The sequence below is a fragment of the Colius striatus genome, chromosome 5 (genome assembly GCF_028858725.1).
Source record: "Colius striatus isolate bColStr4 chromosome 5, bColStr4.1.hap1, whole genome shotgun sequence".
Taxonomy (NCBI): domain Eukaryota; kingdom Metazoa; phylum Chordata; class Aves; order Coliiformes; family Coliidae; genus Colius; species Colius striatus.
The window spans coordinates 6,894,672-6,914,003 of NC_084763.1; the positions used below are offsets into that span (position 1 = coordinate 6,894,672).

The window sequence follows — 19,332 nt, forward strand, 5'->3', positions numbered from 1 at the left end:
CTTTGATTTGTGCCTCTGAAATAGGGAAAGCCATGCTGTAAATTCACTATTTCTAAACCTCTCATGATAGAAGATATTCATGATGCTGAAAAACCCATCATTTCCTCAGCTACAGCCAAAATTATTTATTAGAATCATAGCTCAGGGGAAAGAAAAGACTGAAGAGAGGTCAAAGCTGCTTTGTATGTTTTGACAAACATTGCAGACACCCACGTGTGAGGGTCTAATTTCTTATCCCACCTACTCACATAAAATGGCAATCCAGAAGTGCAAGGCCAGAGCTCCAGAATCATAGAATGGTAGGGGTTGGAAGGGACCTTTAGAGATCAGTTAAAGGTCAGTTAGAGATCAGTTAAAGATCAGTTAGAGATCAGTTCTCTAGTTAAACAAGAATAAGCTGCTAAGAAATAAAAAATTAATGGGTGTGAGTTCAGGCAGTTTATGTCTCCTTCAAAGAGAAAGGTGAGCCTACACTACAAATCTTCTTCCAAAACTAATGGAAAAACCTCCCACGCTGTTCCTGCATGTTTCAAAAACACAGGTGATCCTCAAACATACCATTAGCTTCCACTCACTCTGCTTCACTAAGGCTAGGAAGGGAAGCAGGACCTACATTCAGTCCTCCTCGCTGCTGCTGGGAACCAACAAGGCCTTGGAGCTTTTCAGTACTCCAGCAACAAGTGCTCCCTAAAGCACAGAGCGTTTCCAGAGGTGCCTGAGGATATGAGAGCCCCAGTAAAACCAACTCCATCTCTGCCCAAATATTTTGAAAGCCTATGGTTTTACAGCTTATAAAGTGTTGTGGCTGGTGACAGAGAAGTATCAGATTTGGGTTTTAGGGGGCTGGAAAGCCAGTGACAGTGAGAGAGATCCCAACTTCTTTGAGCAGGAAAAGGCCTGGCTATGTGTTGATATGGTTGCTATACAGCAATAATGCTCTCTCCCTTAATTACACTCTTGGCCTCCAACACTAGTGCACACATGAGCAAACGAAGGGAAGACCGTTCCCAAGCTTCCTTGAATACCACATGTTTCAGCAGAAGGCTGTCTACCTGAGGTGCCCCAATTCAAGGCAGAGGAGACCTGATTTAAGAGGGATAGAGAGGACAGCAGGGCTGCAGTGGGGCTGTTCCCTCTTCATCTCACATTATCTACCCTTTTGGGGCACATTTGAGTGAAGTTAATGTAGCTCACATAGGGCTGCTCGCTTCCAGAACAAAACTAGGAACAAGCTAGAGCTTTACTGACATCCTCAGATATCTATTTGCTCCCACGGTTAAAATCACGTGTATTACAGAAAAACCTCTTCCAACACAGTTGTGATGGCCAAGGAGTACATACAAAGAAGAAGTACACAGAGGGCAGAGATGGTTTGGAAGGGAGTAACAGCAATAACAAGAAGAAGAGCTGAAGAGAGAACCAGCAGCTGCAACACTCCACTTATCTTTCCTGGTATATTATGTGATGAGAAAGAGCTTTTGTTTGGTGCTGCCAGGTAACACCTCTGTTTCAGAGATGGTCAACCCTTTGGGCAGAAAAAGGGCTAACACTTCTTGGGTTTTCAAACACTCACCTGGATGCTTTCTGGGAGTCAGAGAGGCTAAAGTGACTTTTCCCTTCGCTTGGTCCATGTTCAAGTCAATAGCGAGTGCCACGAGAAGGACACTTCAGCCTTGTCCGTGCGTCAGCCTGAAGCTCCCGGTTGCAGAGATTACCACACAGGTTAGGAAATAACAGAGTTCTCTGCAATTTTGTGGCCTCTCTAGATGAGGGAGTTCAGAAGCATTCCTAACCTGTTTCCCAGTCTGGAGGAAGAAAAGTCAACCCACACAATCAGGGGCTGAGCTGCTGCTGAGGCTCTAGGTCTGATGCTGGCCTCTTTCTAGCCCGAAGGCAAATTATATCTGCACTATCTGTCTCCCCACCCATGAAACAGGACATCATACATCCCACAAACAGGAGAAACGAGATTCTCACAGATGTACAGGTTTCTAGGCTGGTGGGAACACAGCCAACATCTGCTCTCACCTGCACACCAGGAGACTCTCACCTGTTATCCGTACTTAAGGTATAGCACATCTCACAGGAAAGCACCCAGCTCCAGTTAAGGACATGGAGTGACTAGATATCCTTCCCATCCCCACAAAGTTTGTTTCAATACTTAATTTCCATTGTGGGAACACGTTTACATTCCTCTTGTTGTCTAAATACCTTCAGCTTCAACTGCCACTTCCTCAATCTCCTTTTGCCTTTTTGGTTAAAAACTTCCTCTATGCTACAGAAATGTCCCCCAGATATGTGGGCTTCAACCTCTTCTTGGGCTCCACGAGGACACAAGGGGAGTTATGTTGAGTTTCTCAGTTCTTAAATCATTCACGTAGCTCTTTTCTAATGGTCCATTCTGTTTCACAAACATAAACCATTGGGGTTATACACTGTATTCAACACTGGCCTCGTAAATGCAGTGTAATGAGATCACACCAACTCCCTACAGTTTCCTGATAGTCTTCTGTCTTTTCTTTCAACTCACTTAAATATTTTACCAGCCTCACATAGCTGCACACCCGCTTCCCCCACACTCCAGCTCCCATGTGAAATGCCATGTTAACAGACCTGAACGCTGCAAGCACTTCTACATTGGAAACCAGACTGAAGGATGTTAATTTACTTCTCCCTCTGTCTGCAGATCGTAACATAAACTAAAGTCCTAGGGAGCCCTTGCCTCAGTAACTGAAACAGCATCCTTTTCCATATTTCTTTCAATTTCCCTCATTTGCTGTGGCTGTCTATAGGAGTAGAGCCTTAGCTGTTATACAGGTATCACAATGGGTTTGCTTACTGACCCCAGCTATGTACATCTGGAGATAGGAGCCTCTTCTCCAGCTCAGTCTGGGCTCACACCTGGGGATTAGACTCAGGGCTTGGGATCTGTCTCACTTCAGACCAGGAAGCAGCCATTCATGGGGTTTGTGATGGAGAAAGTGGGTGAGATAATTTTGGCATGTATCCCAGTGCATGAAATGTGAGCTAAGTGGGGTTAGGTCCAAGGCAATTCTTCATATATTCTTTGAGTTCTGCTGACGCCTGCGTTCAGAGGCTCAGCCTTCCTCTCACGTTTTCCCCTGTCAGCAGAACTGACTGACTGAATTGACTTCTGCGCATCTGATTCGTAAGTTTCTGCTCTTCCACGTTTTATTGTGTCATTGGGTAATTACAAAGACCTAAGTACTGGGAGCCCAAGGACTGGGACAGTGGGTTTTAAAATGAGCTCATGCTGTACCTTGTTCTACACTGTAGAGACAGGCACTCACACATGTACAAATGCATGTGCACAACAAAGAGTCCGAGGCTGCCCGAAGGACACCACAAAACTAACTCCAAATATGACACGTGGAAACTCAGGCTGAGACACGACTGATAACGGTGTTAAACATGATTTTGCTTTTCTGGGAATGCAGTGATACAGAATCCTTCATTTTTGCAGCCCTCAAATGGTGTTAGCAACATTACCCCCCTTATCTATACCACGAAAGTGAAGTACCAAAAGGTGAGATGACTTCCCCAGGTTCACTCACCAGACGTGGCTTGCCAGCCCCTGAAGGGTCTTTCCTCTGTGAGGAGAAGCATAGCATCCCAGTCACTTCTTCCAGTGGGGATGAGGAGCCAAGGGCTCCTGGGCTCAGTTTCCAGCAGGTTATTTCCCCTGCTACGGAAGTTAAAATGCCCATAGAATCACATTTAACAGGTGCCTGTCATAAAAGGTGTGAGAGTGAGCAGCGCATGGGGCCCTGCTGCATCGCGTGTTGGACAGGGATGGACGTGTCTCTGCAGTATCCTGGTGTGTTCTCCCTTCTGAGGGCTTGAGGCAGCACAAGCTGTGCCCAGAAGCCCCCTGAGAAGGAAAGTTTGCAGCCTCCTCGGCACCCCTTGCACAGGGAGGGGGTTATGTGAAAAAGCACGAGAGCTCCCAGCAGAGAGAGGCACTGGCCACTGCGCAGCTCTGCAAGGGCTCTGCAGAGAGCCCAGAGGTCAGGGACTTGGCTCCAAGGCACTCCTCATTAGCAGGAAGAGGGAGGCAAGTTAATTAGATTCCTGCAGCTCTCTCACAGGCTGTGGTTGCCTCTCCTCACCTCTTTCTTCTTCTTCCCAGGGTGTTGCTGATCTCCCTCCCTCCGGGCTGCCTCTGCCCTGTGGCAGGGCTGTCTCCTTTCTCACAGCAGCAGCTTGTGGCTTCCCGTCTCCTTCGCCCTGAAAGTGCCAGCCTGAGCACAGAGCCACCAGCCCACAGCTCTGGGGTAGCAACAACCTCCCAGGACAGGAGTCCTCTGTGACTTTCCCCACGTTCCCTCCAAAGGCAGCTCAGATATGAGTCTGTCACAATACCCAAGATATACCTCCACCTTTCAGCGTCCCAAGGCAGGAGCAGGACAGCGTTTTCTCACTCCATGCCCACAACAGCTGTAAGAGTCTCTGACTGAAAACCCGAAATCCAAGCGGCTGTACTCTCTGTCCATCCCTTAGCATCAGCCCCCTGTAGACCAGAAGTGAGGAGCCAGCGGGAAGCCTCCTGTCCTCGGCTGCAGGCGCCTGTGCCCGGGAGGTGGCGACAGCCCCCTTCGCACACCCCACATCACAGCACTCCCCAGCCCGTACACCACACACCGTACACCACAGATGCTGGGGGTCAGGAAAGTGAGTGATCCTCCAGTCTGCAGCACAGAGGGAAGTCACAACCCATACGTGTGCATCTGGAAAAAAGGGCTTTAGGTTGTTGTTGCATGTTTTTCTTCTGCTATAGGAATAACCTCTGCCTGTGCAACAGCACTTACCATGGCACAGTTTAAACAGCGTACCTTTGGGAGGAAAGCAATTTCTGAGGTACTTCAGCCAGATCAGAAAAACAAATCCCATTTAAATGCCTGCCTACCATTCCTTTCAACTCTGAAACGTGTCTGAGGATCCCCACATTTCCAAAGGTAAGTCCCACTGAAGACTGGCCTCAGAAATCTGGTCCTGAAAGAAGGACTTAAACCTCTGAATCATTTAAAGGCTCAGTTGTATTAGAGTTGGTATGGGTCATCTTGAAATAACCTTTGCCTTTTAAGAAAATGTAGCTTAGAAATAACAAGAAACAGGCAGGCACACACCAGTTTACACACTGCTTCTGCTTCCCATGCTTACGGTGGGAGGTGTTATACTTGGTGTTTTGTATTTGGACACTTTCTGTCCAGATCACCTTTCTTGCAAAATACTGGACCAAAATATCATTCTTAGATGAATTCATCTGCTTCTCATCCTGTTTGGTCTTTGTCCTCTCCATCCTTTGCAGAAGGATGTCTGCAGGCTTCTGTTTCTGTTTATTTTGATTGTCCATCTTTTAGGCTTTGGCTTTGTTCTCGCTTGTGGTTTTAACCACACTGGCAATAGCAGAACTGATGGTCCCAGAGGTACAAGTCTAACAGATATGCTGAGCCAATCTATTAACTGGCAGCTGCTGAAAGGATTAGTGCAGCTCCCTCTCCAGGTGTGTGTTCCTGCAGCCTCATCTGCTCCAGGTCTCACTCTGACCCTGCGGGCAGCTGATTCACCTCACTGGGTGGACAGAAAGTACCAAAGAGCAAAGTGCATATTTTTGGGCCACTTCAGCAATCTGAAAGTGTCTCAGGGAGGTGTCAGGTCAGACCCAGGCAGAAGGAGAGGGGCAGAATCTGGCAGCTGCGCTTCAGAGAGGGCAGGAGAGAGCAGCCCTGTCAAAAAGGCAGGAGTGGCTCAGTCAGTTCATCTTGCCATGGCTCACAGCTGTAAGTAACAGCATTAGTACTCAGTATTGTTGGCTGCTGCCCTTTTATGTTTCCTCAGGCAGCAAAGTCTGGGAAGTGTTTTTATTTCGTTTCACACAGATCAGCATAATCAAACTCTGCAACAGTGAAACTCCCAGAGAATATGTTGTCCTGCCTTGCTGATACAACCCAGCTGAGCAGGAGACACCCTGGCATCCACTCACAAGCTTTCTCCTAATTTCCCACGTGTTTTTTGTCAGAGTCAAATGATGAGACCCTAAGGCAGCCCTGGGAACCTGACCTGCCCTGGTCCTGCAGGTGGCTGACTCCTGGTGTCTGATGGGCAGGATTTCAGACCCTTCCTGCTCTCTCAGCAGCTGTAAAGTCAGCAGTAAAATGGAGGAAACTGGCACTCTGGTTACCAGATTTAAAATCTGACAGTTCTGCCTGCAGTGAAATATTTTATTGCACTGAAAAACTGGTGTTTCCCAAGCTGTTAGTCATTACAACTGTCATTAATCCTCTGGGTCAGCAGTGGACATTTAAATTCCAATTCCAGGGCAGCATATAGCAGCTCCTAGAATAAAGACTTGTACAATTTGGTAATAAACTGACCATGAGCCAGCAATGTGCCCTCGTGGCCAAGAAGGCCAATGGCAGCCTGGGATGCATCAAGAAGAGTGTGGGCAGCAGGTCGAGGGAGGTTCTTCTCCCTCTCTACTCTGCCCTGGTGAGGCCTCATCTGGAGTCCTGTGTCCAGTTCTGGGCTCCCCAGCTCAAGAAGGACAGGGAACTGCTGGAGAGAGTCCAGCGCAGGGACACCAAGATGATCAGGGGACTGGAGCATCTTCCTTATGAGGAAAGGCTGCAGGAACTGGGGCTGTTTAGTCTGGAGGAGACTGAGGGGGGAATCTCATTAATAGTTACAAATATCTCAATGGTGGGTGTCAGGAGGTTGGGGAAGCACTTTTTTTTCTTTTGTATCTAGTGGCAGGACAAGGGGTGATGGGATGAAGCTGGAACTCAAAAAGTTCCATTTAAACATAAGAAAAACTCTTTCCCTGCTGAGATGAGGGAGCCCTGGCACAGGCTGCCCAGGGAGGGTGTGGAGGCTCCTTCCTGGGAGGTTTTCAAAACCCACCCGGACAAGTTCCTGTGTGACCTGATCTAGGTGGGACCTGCTTTGGCAAGGGGGGTGGACTGGATGATCTCTAAAGGTCCCTTCCAATCCCTACCATTCTGTGATTCTATGAATTTTTGGTAGCCAGTTTACACACCTTGAAGTAAAGCTGCTTTGCCTCCTAGAGTTGTGTTTACAGCCTGAAAGACTAAGAGATTTCTAATAGCAACAGAGCAAGTACACTTTGAGTGGAAGCATTTTAGCTCTGTGTTTTGAAGCTAAGCACTTTAGTCAGTGAATGTGATCTCTGTGTAGTGAGTGCTTCTCGTGTCTCTCAAGCCACCCTGCCTCTGTTAGCTCCCCACCTGATCCCTGAAGCATGAACTGAAATCTGAATTCTAAGGAAAGAGAAAACAGAATAAGGCGGCGATTAACTTACAACATGAGGATATGGGTACGCTGATAGCCAGAATGATCCAGGCAATGTCCATCTTGCTGAGGCAGATGGTTGCTCTGTGCTGAGGTTTGTCCCCCTCGGTGACATGGGAGATGTTTCCTTGCACGCCGGGTTTCCAGGTCCCGGCAGGAACCAGTCTGTTTAGGAAGTTGCCGGTGGCGGTGGAGCCGGCCGTGGAAATGGAGCTGGAGAACCTGGTGGCAGGCGCTGAGGAGAGGGCAGTGCCCAGCGAGGTGGCATTGGTCACTCCCCCACGCTGCGTGGGAGTGGGTCCCTCGGGGGCTCCCGCCGCTGGCGCCGACACGCCGACGTCAAAACCGGTCTGAACCGAGTGACCCCCGGCTGCTGTTGCAGACCCATGGCCAGCAAAGAGAGGGACGTTTGTACTGAGATTCAAGGTCACCCAAGAGTTGTTTTTGCTCAGCATATCCCATCCGCCGTAGCGGGTGGGTTTAAAAGGCACCGACACTGCTTCGGGATCAGTCGATGGTCCAGCGGTTGTGGTGGCAAAATGTGCCTCCTGCATCACCAGCTCGGCCCCGTCCCTGTGCTCTGCTTCCCTAAGGCTTCCCGCCGCGCTGCGCTGGGGAGGAGGCTCCACGTGTGCAGTTCTTGCCAGCCCCGTGCCGTTGGGATCGCTGGACGCCGCGGTCTGGGGCTGAAACGGGTGGTCTGTAAAAGGGCTCCTCAGGGTGGGGAAGGGAGAGTGCAGGGTTGTCTTTAGGTAAGGCTCTGAGGACTCTGTGAAATTGCCTTTGAAAACCTGGAATATTTTCCCCTTGGGGCGAGCGTGTCCCGAGTACAAAGCACTCTGGTTGTACAAATGATAGGATGCCCTTTCCGCCCCGCGAGGGCCGCTCGCTTGCTTTTCCCTGGCGGAAGGGGCTTTCTCCATCACCAGGCTGACGGGATGGGGAACGGCGCCCGCAGACGTGGGAAGGGGCTGTGCCGCGGGGCGGTCTTTGTGGCGAGGTGTTGTTCCCATGGCTGTGGTAGTGGTAGTGTCCATCGGGAAGCCCTGAGAGGTGGAGACAGTGGGAGACAGTACCTGAACAGAAAACACCAGCTCTTCTGTCAGTGCCAAGATCAGTAGAATGCCTGGGGGGAAAAAAACAGAGAGAGAGGGTGAGACACTAGAGAGAGGCCAGCAGACAAGGAACAGCACTGCTTGAGTGTCTGGCAGGAAGGAATAAAATCACAGAATCATAGAATGGTTTCAGCTGGAAGAGACCTTTAAGCTCATTGAGTCCAGCCTTTGTCCCAGCCCTACCAACCACTAGACCACTTCCCTGAGTGTAACATCCATACGTCTCTGAAACCTCTCCAAGGACGGTGACTCCAGCACCTGCCTGGGCAGCCCCTTCCAATGCCTGACAACCCTGTCAGGAAAGAAATTCCTCCTAAAATACCTTCCATGGAATACCTTCTATGTTCTACAGAAGGACAGAATGGTTAGCATCCAACTTTGTCAGCTTCTCTGGGAGAGCAGGAAGAGAAAGGAAAGTCCACAGGGGCTGTGGAAGTAGCAGTGGGAGCAGTGAGGTGGGAACAGAAAGGTTGCAGCAGAGAGGAGTTTGCAGTATGGACTCAGGAGAGTGCTCTAAAGTGCTATAGGCAGGTGGTTTCCCTGTAGAAGCTATAAAGCATCCTACTCTTTCTGGGTAGAAACAAAAGGTGTTTTCACTTTCGTTCTGGCACAGAGGTCTCCAGATGAATGGCCACATCATTATGGGGAAGCTTAGTCCACTCATTCTTTTGGCTGCAAAATCCTAAATTTGGCTGCCTCGAGTCCTGGATGCCTTTAAGCAATCTGTTCTTTGAGAGAGCAGCTGCTTAGCCCTTGCTGAAAATTAGGTCAAGAAGGGATGTCTCATGAGAGGGCCTCCTGGGTTATACATGCTGTTCTTTACTTAGCAGCTTTGGAAAGTCTAGTCACTTATTTCAGAGTATTTCATGAGGAAAATCTAGTCACTTATTTCAGAGCACAAGATGTGGAAAATCTTCAGATGTCAAAAATGAGCAAGAAAACCTATCACAGCCATTTCAAAACATCACATGATTATTAGGGGTCTGACTGGAGCCACCACCACTGCCTTTTGTCCTCGTGTGCAAACCTTTGGTTGTAAACTCTTCTGTGCTCACACGCGCCGTGGGAGCGGATTGTGTGAAATTTGCCTCCCCCCCACTCTCCGTAGCCAACATCATTTCACGAGGTGCCAGATTCACACTGCTGGGAACATCAATTCTTCCATTTACTCCTACCCCAGATAATGGATGTGGGCAGCTGCAGCAGCACAAGCCTCCCCAGGACGCAGGGCTAATACACCGTGAGTTCGCGTGACCTGCAGGGACCGCATCAATCACACGTCACCGTTTCCATATGTTGAAGCTGCCGAGTGCAATGTGGATCTCTGCCCACTAGGAAGCACATGGAATAAATGCATCGTGCACAGTCTGCTGAGCAGCATCAGATGGCACCAGCAGCACTGTGCTAGTGGGAATTTCAACCAATGGCACTGAGGTGAAAAATGTTGTCACCGTTTTAACAAACCAGGGAGACAATTTGGTCCAAGCTGTAGGACTCCAAACTGGGTAACAATCACCTTCCAGCCAAGGTGGTGCCTTCCTGCCTCATCTCCACCCTTCCCAGGCTTGCCAGCTTTCGCTGGGGGTGTTGTTGTGCCATTTAGTTCTACCCTACTTGCAAAGATGTGATGGACCCCAGCAGAAAAAGAGGAGGAGGAAAGATCTCTGGCTGGGTGTGCAGCAAGCCCTAGGGCTCTGATGCTCCTTGCTCAGATGCAAATGCCATGAAATGTGTTTACTCTGAATCTCGTGCATCATTCACACCCATTTGCAAGGAGTGTATTACAAGTAGCAGAAACTCACCAAAGGAGCAGTACCTATTCCTCTTACCCAGGCAGATGCTCTGCTTTGAGCACTACCCATCATTTCTGAACCAGAACAGCACAGAGCTCTGCCTGTGCTCGTCTCAGCTTCACCTCGTCTCGTCCCCAGCAGCCTCCTGTTACCTCACAGGGTATCCATCCAGAAGATGAAAACACTGACTGGATAATGCAGTGAGAGGCAATTACAAGCAATGCACTCTCCACTGCCTCACGCTAAAATTACCTTGTTTGGGTTTGTTTTTTTCCTAAATTTGAAATAAATATCCCTGCCAACTAAACCATTGTTAGAGATGCTGCTTCCCAGCTCCCAGCCAGCTGCAGAAAACAGGCTCTTAGCAGAACACCTAGCCAAAGAAAAAAGCATATTCTGTACACTGAGATGCGACCAAGAGAGCAGATCGTGTTAGACTTCTGGAGCATCACTCTTGGAAATGAAAGGCAGGAGGTATCTTCACGTTTTTGGCAGCACTTATCCTGAGGTCAAGGTCAAAGCGGATATTCTAGTGTCCATATGGCTAACGTTTCATGCCAAGACAAGTTGCTGCCACAGAACAAATTCAAAGAGGAAAGGATGACGATTTATTTTGGATTTGGTGCGTGCAGATAATGTTTCAGGAAACTTCAGGCCTGCTGTTGTGAGCACCCAAGATAAAGTGCACTGGCAGACCTTATGAGATACTAGATGCCAATGATTGTAATGCCTGCTAAATTTTTTCTGTGTTCTTTCTGTAACTACCTTTTCTCATCCCTCACACACAGAAAAATGTCTCTATCAGGTTAATGCTTTTCTCCAGGACATTCCTTATGGAACAAAGAAGTTGTCAGCCTTGTGCCCTGGGGTTAGAAACCCTGCTCTTTGGCTAAAAGCCTACCTAACATCCATCTCCGCTTCTTGAAATACTGATACATCAGAAGCTTGCTTCTATAAAGATTTACAGTCTCTCTGGGGCAGTCTGTTGTGGTAGCAGGTCACCGCACGTCAGGGACGGGAAGCCAGATGCATTTAGCTGCTACCTTTAGGTGGCTTGTAAAGCATTAATAATTATTCAAAGGAACTACTACATCAGAAGTAATTTATCTGACCATAAACCATAACCCTCACGACGTTTGGCTGTCTCAGACTGTGGCAGTCAGGCTTTGCTCATCTGCTAGAGTCCCTTTAACAGCCTCTGCGGAGCCACTGCAGCCCTGTAAGCTACAGCTTCTTAGGACATTTTTTTACTGGTTGAATGGACCACAATAACTCCTCCAGTGCCAACCATACCCCTTGGTACTGAAAAACATTAGGCTTAGTAGATCACTGTAAAAGTAGCTAGTGCTGTGTACTTGGGAGAACCATCTGACAAGAAGGACTTCACTGCGGGCTTTGCTGGCCCTTTTAGGTAGAATTAATTTGCTATATAATTGATCAACAGCCCACTGGAAAGCAAATTAAAGCTGGAATCAGTGTTCTCAGATGCTCTGTGTGATCACATAAGCATGCTCTGGCTGGATTTGCAGTGACTTGATTGCCCAGGGTTCTCACTTTGCCATCACTTGCAATGTCTTCAAAAGCGGAGCTCTTTGTGAGATCCCTGAGGTTAGGCTGCCCTGCTTGGCAACTTTGGCTTAAGTCTAGGAAAATGATATTCTAAATTTCTCTAAGGTGCAGGAGGCCTTTGTCACAGAAATGAGCTTAGCTAACTCCTTCATATTTCTTACCTTCCCAACCTCTGTCTCTACTTCACAAATGCACTGTGCTGAGAAAAGGGCCGTAGGAGGTACGACACCCATCACCCCCCGGTGCCTCAGCTTACCCTCAATCAGACTGACACTGAAAGGAAACCATCTGGTTGCTATCACATTGTCATGGACAAAGTTTTGCTATCCCAGGTACACAGCAGATGCACTTGGTCAGTTCACATTGCAGGCTTGCAGTTCTTTGCCAAGTCCTTCAGTTTTGTCTGCCTAAGACCTAGGACTGATCTTACTCAGAGCGTGAGCCCTTTGGGGTAAGGACTGCGAGTCCTATTTGCTGCTGTAATATTTGCTGGTCCTGCAAACTCATAAGCTCATGATAGAAAGTATTAATAATTACATTTTCAAAGGTCAGTTCACAACATTAAGTTTTTCATAAGGGGCCATTTCTGAGGTACAGGAGCTCATGCTCAGAAAGGGTCAAACTGGTTTGGCTTTTAAGTGCTGCCTGTCAAATTCCCACTTTTGGAGTCTCATTTTATGACTACATTAAAACCATTTTCAACCCCAGTGAAAAGGCTGATTGACCTGACATCTCTGTGATGTGAACTGTGTCAGCCTGTGGTTTTGCATAGTGCACCAAGAAGGGAATATTCAGTACAAAAGGAATGAACTCAAGGATGACAGCACAGTGTACACAGAGAGTGCTGGCAGGCATCAGCCATAACAGCTCCTTCCTGATGACACAGTACAGTGGTTCAAATCTCAACAGGATGTCCCTGCGGTACTTCTTCGCATTGTGTACTCACATGAGGAGCCCAGAAACGGGGGGTATGGTTGTGTACAAGAAGCAAATGAAGGAAATCCTTTACAGCACTGTTTTAAAAGACTGCTGCCATGTCCTAAGTGAGTCTCAGGAAAGTCAAGGGTCGGGAATATTTTGCTTTCCCAGACTATGAAATCCACGGGGTCCTTTGAGAAGTTCTGTTTGAGAACTTCCTCACAACTCTTCTTTGCACGCGGGAGGCAGAAGCGCCTCCCTCCAAAACATGAAAACAAAGTGATTTGGGTCCCAGCAGCTGATGTTTTACCTCAGAGCCTTGGAAGCCCTCACTAGGAGCCAATGTCCTGGCAGAGGACAACACGAAAAGGCTTCACTGAGGAGTTAAGGCAGCCCGGTGTGCCTTTGTGGGCACTTCGAGAACAGCCTTTTTGCATGACGTGGCAGAGCAGGCATGAGGCTGTCGAGTCAGCTCACATGTTCAGCCTCTCTGGGGCACCCCCTTTAAACAACACCAACTTATGTAACTTCTGATCTAAAGCCCCGTGGAAAGGTTCCCGATGACTTTTGCGAGCCTTGGACCAAGTCCTAATTGCCAGAGTTCCAGTGGAAACTTTGGAGCTGCACAGTCGCGTTTTCTACAGCAAAGGAATAGGTACAACGAGCTCGGTCTGGCGTTTGACCCCTTCTGGCCTCTGCTACCTCAGCCCTTGCAGCAAGACAAACAGAGCTAACCTGAGCAGCACTCGGCAAACATTTTTGCTCTAGGAAGTCAGGAGGAGCTTTTTGTGCAGAGACCTACTGCCGGACTCATTATTTCAGCCTGCCCTGGGCAAGGGAAGCAATGGAAGCCATCCTACAAAGGACCCATTATCTACAGACCCGGGGCTTGGGTGCACATGGGCAGTGTATGGCGTGCCAAAGCCTCTCCGTGCTTTTAAGTCTTCAATCAGTAAGAGTGAGAGAAGGTTGTGCAAAACCTTTTCAAAGCAACAGCAACGGTATTGTTGTAACGAAATCTTTCTTCACCACACTAGTAACTTCTCATGTGTCTCCCAGCAAACCTAAAACGTTACAGGGAGCAAAATGAATCTTTAATAGATGGAAACGGTGCAGGAAGTGTATATAATGACTTCTGTTGTGGTCATTCCTTTGTAATCTGTCAAAGCAATACGCTTGTCACTCACAGGAAAGCAGCCTTTGTACAAACAAAAGAGTTAAGCAAATTTCATCTCCGTGATTGGTGCCAGAACTGAGAGAAGAAAAAGTAGGTTACTCTGCATAGAAAATTTCTCTCCTATGCCTGGTTATCAGTGGTTCTCATGCCAGAACTAACAGGTACTAACTTAGGAGTTATTGTCTGTTTCCTCTTGTCAGTATTAGACAGGGTGATCAACCTCAACTTCAACACACGAGGTATTTGGTAAAATGCAGGGAATGAGACACGCAGGGTAGCAGCTCTCTTTGCAGTCACATAAAACAGCACCAGCACAAGTTCTGGCAATCACATGTACAAACACAAATTAAGCAGCTGACGCTCCCTGTGCAACAACAGCACCGGCAGCTACAGCTTTCATGGGGCAAGATGTCCCGTATCTTTAATGATATAAAAACCCTATTATCTCCTCCAAAATGCACTTCCATCACAGCCTTAGAGACAGTGAGCCTGTAAAGCATAATTAACTTCTGGATCTTCAGCAGGTTAAACAATGGGTGATACAAATAGGACAGTGTGGTGTAGTCACAGAGGAGGCAGCTCCCAATTCATTCTTACGCTGCACTAGAGACTCACAGATACTGTGGGAATAGGTGCTTTAGAAATGCTTTAGATCCCCTCTTCAGCTAAATATATAGAGACATTCGAGCAGGGGAACCTTGTGAAAAGGCTTACTGACAAAGTAGGGCAACAGTAATTACGGAGAGGAGGGTAATAAAAAGAAAGAGCCTGATTCTAGCTGCTTGTTCAAGGTAATCACTTACCTGAAAATATCATTTGGACTTGTCAGCAGACATCCTCACCTGCTCACATCACACAGGCTTGGAAGCTTCATCCCTCAGCAGAGAAAGGAAAAATACATCTTCTCCCTAACGAGGCAGCTGCACGCAGGAGTTGCTGTTATTGTTGGAATTGGTTTGGAGGAATGAGGACAGAGACAGCCCAGGCAGGCGTGTCTTGCAGGGCTGTGCAGCGAGAGGGCTCGCTCCTTTATGGAGTACCTTTGCAACTGCGAGGCAACATTACTTACTGAGCCAGTCCCCCTTTCTGCCAGCAGATCGAAGGGCTGCTTGGTATTCCAGCTTGATTTCCCATCAAGTCCAGATACAGTTTGTCTGACACGGGTCTATTCAGATGCCAGAGGATTGCTGGCAGTTCTCGTTTTCTGGGAACAAAACAGCAGCAAGCACCCCAGCTGCACGTCCTTGTGAGGCTGTTCAGTCCCTGTTTCAAGGCAGAGTGCCCTCCCTCCAGTGCAGCGTTTAGCTTTTTGTGTGTGGATCATAGAATCACAGAACGGCAGGGGTTGGAATGGGGGTGCATTTTACAGATCTACCTCCTGCTTCTGTACCTCCACCAGACATTCCACTTCAGCTGTCACTAATGATATTAACATTTGCTGTCAGAGGAATATATGGTGAAGGAAAGCACAGTCTTCTTCTCTCCTTCCTGGCATCGAAACGCACGTTGTGTACTTCATTTCTTCACTCTTCAGCGGTGAATGGGCAATTTTCACTTTGTGACTGTAAAGAAGTCCACAGATCCTGTGATTCCTAAAGCCATAATCCTCCCTGCTTCCATTTATTTGCTTTTCTCTTTTTTTCCCCCTTGTTTCTCATTCTCTCTGGCACAGATGGGTGTCTGGAAGAACACACTGCCTGAAGAGCAGAGAAACGTGCCCCATGCAGCTGACTACCAGTCCCTCAAAAGGCAAGGGGAACAGCAAGAGAGCAACAAGTTGGGGCTTCTTGAGAGCAGTACAGCAACCCCCTATGAGTCAGAGGTTAATCCTCTCTATTCAGTCTTTGATTCAGAGTCCCTGTCATGTCCAGGGGTGCTGCAACAGCCTGAGCAATTTGCTATTCCTTCCTAAGCGTTTGCAAGTTCCTTCTTCTCTCTTATCATAGCAGGTGAGACAATCCTCCTCTTTCCAGGCCTTGGGTACAAGCACGTTGCAGCCAGCCTTCTTTTTCATTCAGAAAGGAATGATGTTGCGATGATAGGTTTGAGATTTGGCAGCTAAGGGACCTCTGATAGTGACCTCAGTGCTGACTTTTGGGGACTGAAGGCCCTGTCAGGGAAGCTAGGCAGGTGCATATATTAAATCACAAGTGTCCTTCCTCTGTAGTTACACAAACTGTTTCCACAGCCATGACAGTTTCATGGAGGATGTGGAAAGAGGGAAAACAAATAATAAGCTTGGATCTGCTTTGCATTGTTGTGCTGTCGTGCTGATGCTCCCTTGCTCCCTGCCATTTCACCTTCACTATTACCAGGCTGAAGGGTTTTCTAAAGAAAGACATTCAGCATATTGTAATAAACGAACCCAAACCAGGTCCTTACAAATATGAGCTTGTTTAGCAGTTTCTAGAGCTCGGGGCTGATTAAGAGCTTGCTGCTGAAACAATGATTTAGCATGAAGCTGCAGCTGGTGTAACAAGAGAACCATGCCACATATTTTAACCTTTGGTGGAAGATTCGCCACATCTGTAAGTAGTAACTCATCACAGATTTCTTCCCTGTGTGCTGTCACGGGTGGAAACATATGGCTCAAAACTGCAGAAACCTTTGTTTGGAATTTCAGATGAAAACTCCTCATAAGGACAGAGGCTCTGTGTATCCCCTTGTGCAAAAACACTTGGAAAAAACCCCACAAACAATTTTAAAAGCACATGAGCGTTCCTCGGTCTGATAGTTCCCCCCTCACACAAAGCTTGTCCGGCCCCATCCCTTCCTTTCCAGCCTTTACTTGGCAGCAGTTTTTGTTGGCAGGATGCTGTTGCCAAGGGAGACAGAAAGGATGTGCAGCTGGCTTTTTCTTTCACCTGCTCTTAGTGCTGCTGATCCTATTTATGTTACTGCAGAACCTTTGGCTTCTAAGAGACCTACCATCAATGTCACCGGACCTTTTGAAGAGTTTTGACAATGACACAAATAGCTGTGCCCTCTGATGCAAAGCTTAAAATAGGATCTTGCCAAAGAGAGGATGTACTTGGTGTCACAGATGCTGACTCAAGCAAGGGTATCCATTTCACAAGCAGGGATAAGAGGGGGAAAGGAGGACTCAAAACCATCTTAAAAAGGTTTCAGAAAACTCCCTGAAATAGTGAGTAACTTCAGATATGTAAAAGTAAACCTGCTTAGCCTAAGGTAGCCGTGGCTCTAGTGGGCGATGCACCCCATTGACAAGTGCCCCAGAGAGGCTCCTCTCTCGCCATTAGCAAAAAAGGTCACATAGAGAATGCTGAGCTTCAACTAGATGTCCAGCTTTCAGGTGGTGACGATCAGCTGAGACGAAACCCACCTCAAGGTGGAGGATTTGGTTAGTCCAATAAAGAGATAAATAAGAGGGATGTTTGAAAACATTGCAATGCTTTCAGGAGAGGCAATCCCACTGCCTTGGACATTCAGAACCATTTTCTAATGAACAACAAACTACAAGCCTTAGAAAGCAACACTTGTCATGAAAAATGGACTAGAGCAGGGCCTGGCAGCCTTTCCATGGTAATACATCTCTCTCTGCACTTTTTTTCCCCCATATTTGAGGGTAAGTGGGCAAACACGAATTCAGCTGAAGCTAGAAACAGCATGCTGCTGATCAGCTGCACCTGACCCCTGCAAGGCAAGATGTGTGGTGCCTGCTGAACTGGAAAGTGGCAGGTAACATCAGGAAGCAGGAGCCACTTCTTCATGCATGAGCCTCTTTCCAAAAAAAATCACAGTTCTTAGAGCTGCTGCACTTCTTTCAGAATCTTCCCACCTGCAGGTAACCAAGTCAGAGGGTTTTGAGTGCAGCACCAGATGATATGTCTTTTTCCAAACCTAATTTCTTCATGACTAAGCCTCCAGCTCTAAGTAATTTACACTGGCTTCCCTATCAACCGAGGACACTTATTCTAGACTCGGGATACTCTTTCCTTACAGCTCAGTCAGTTTTAGCTTGTCTTTTCTAAGGAAATGTTGATAGGAACAGGCTATCAATCCCTCTCTCTTTCTTTCCCAGTAACGTCTGCTCTGTGGCTGATTTCAAGTGTTGTAACATGCTGTATGACAAGTGGTGAGGAGGCAGGGCAGAGCTGAGCAGAGCAGAGCACCCTATTCATGGTTCCCTCTGCTTTGATGATGCAGAGCTTTTTTCCCCTGCTTGCAAAAAAAAGAGCTATGCTCAAATCCTCCAGCTGAAGGTACAGAAATGTTGATCCTGAAGCCAGAAGGGACGTTATAGTTATGCCCAGGCTGACTAACTTCCACAAACCCTGAAGGTATTCCAGTCATTTCATCTGCTCCCTGAAAGCAATTTGGATGATGTATTACTCACGTCCTTTTCAAACACATGATTACCTCCACGTGCCTGGTTATCACTGTGCTTGATCTCGTGAGACCTTGTAATGAGGAGCTTGCACTGGTTTATTTTGTGAACAGGTAACACATAATTAGAAAGTAATTATTGTATTTATCTGATCTCTAAAGGTCCCTTCCAACCCCTACCATTCTGTGATTCTATGAAAGCTTTACTCTGACTTTTTGACTGCTGAAGGGAAAGGGACACTGTGCCTCAGAGTGAGTGGGGGGTGAGGGGCTGTGCAGTTATTCACTGCCTCAGTTTATCATCTGGACAAGCAAGAACCAAATCAGGTCATGATCAAGGGAGCCAGCATTTCCAGCATGGAGGACTGGCTACTGGTTTAGAGGTACAAAGGGTCCCACTTGAATGGGAATAATTCCTGAGATGGACTTGGGCTATAAAAGGTAGCGAGAGTTTGCACATCCAGATTTTTCCCCTGCGAGCACAGCCTCGGGATGTAGGGTTGCACATAAATCAGCCAGAAAGGCTGTAACGTGCTGTTCTCATTATCTGCTGGATTATACAGGGCTAGTGAAGCCTCTGGAAGGGATGTAAGGTTGCTAGGGAAAGAAGGGAGCTGTTATTTTTCATTTCTGTTCATCCTTCCTACAGACTAGAAACAGCTTTCTTTTGGCTTCTGGAACAAGTGTTTGTGTTGCCTCTTAGTTGTCTCAAGTTGCAGCTGGCTTCAGCTAAGGCTGACTTCAGAATAACCTGGGTGTTCATTAGGGCTCAGCTGCACTGAGCCACATGGGTGTTGCAGGAGCTGCTCTTCATGAAGGCCTGCTGATGGCCCCAGGGCTAAACAAAGCCCCTCTGCAGCCTGCGAACAATGGAGGTGCACCCCTGAAACTCAGGAAGATCAAGGGTGCATGGGGTGTTAGGACATACAGAGGCAAAAGGGAAAGAGCAAATCCCCTTCTTCAAAATATCAGCTGCTCACTGCAGAGAGAAGGAAAGGAATTTTTGCTCCGTTGGGTGAAGTGCAAGACTGCACAGGTATTGAGATGGGGATTTTTTTGCCATCCTTTGAAGCTGAGTATTGGT

At 47.6% G+C, this 19,332-nt stretch overlaps 1 protein-coding gene across 3 annotated transcripts in view; it reads right to left on the reverse strand.

Moving 5' to 3' along the window:
* TMEM108 (transmembrane protein 108) overlaps positions 1–19,332 on the reverse strand; it is a 163,184-nt gene that overhangs the window by 2,943 nt on the left and 140,909 nt on the right. For 2 of the 3 annotated variants that reach the window (XM_061996953.1, XM_061996954.1), the window contains one exon: positions 7,340–8,455. In XM_061996953.1, the coding sequence (XP_061852937.1) occupies positions 7,340–8,455 (1,116 nt within the window). Of the gene's footprint in view, positions 1–7,339; positions 8,456–14,704; positions 14,872–19,332 lie in introns of those variants that run through there. The other variant, XM_061996955.1, reaches the window with a different exon arrangement.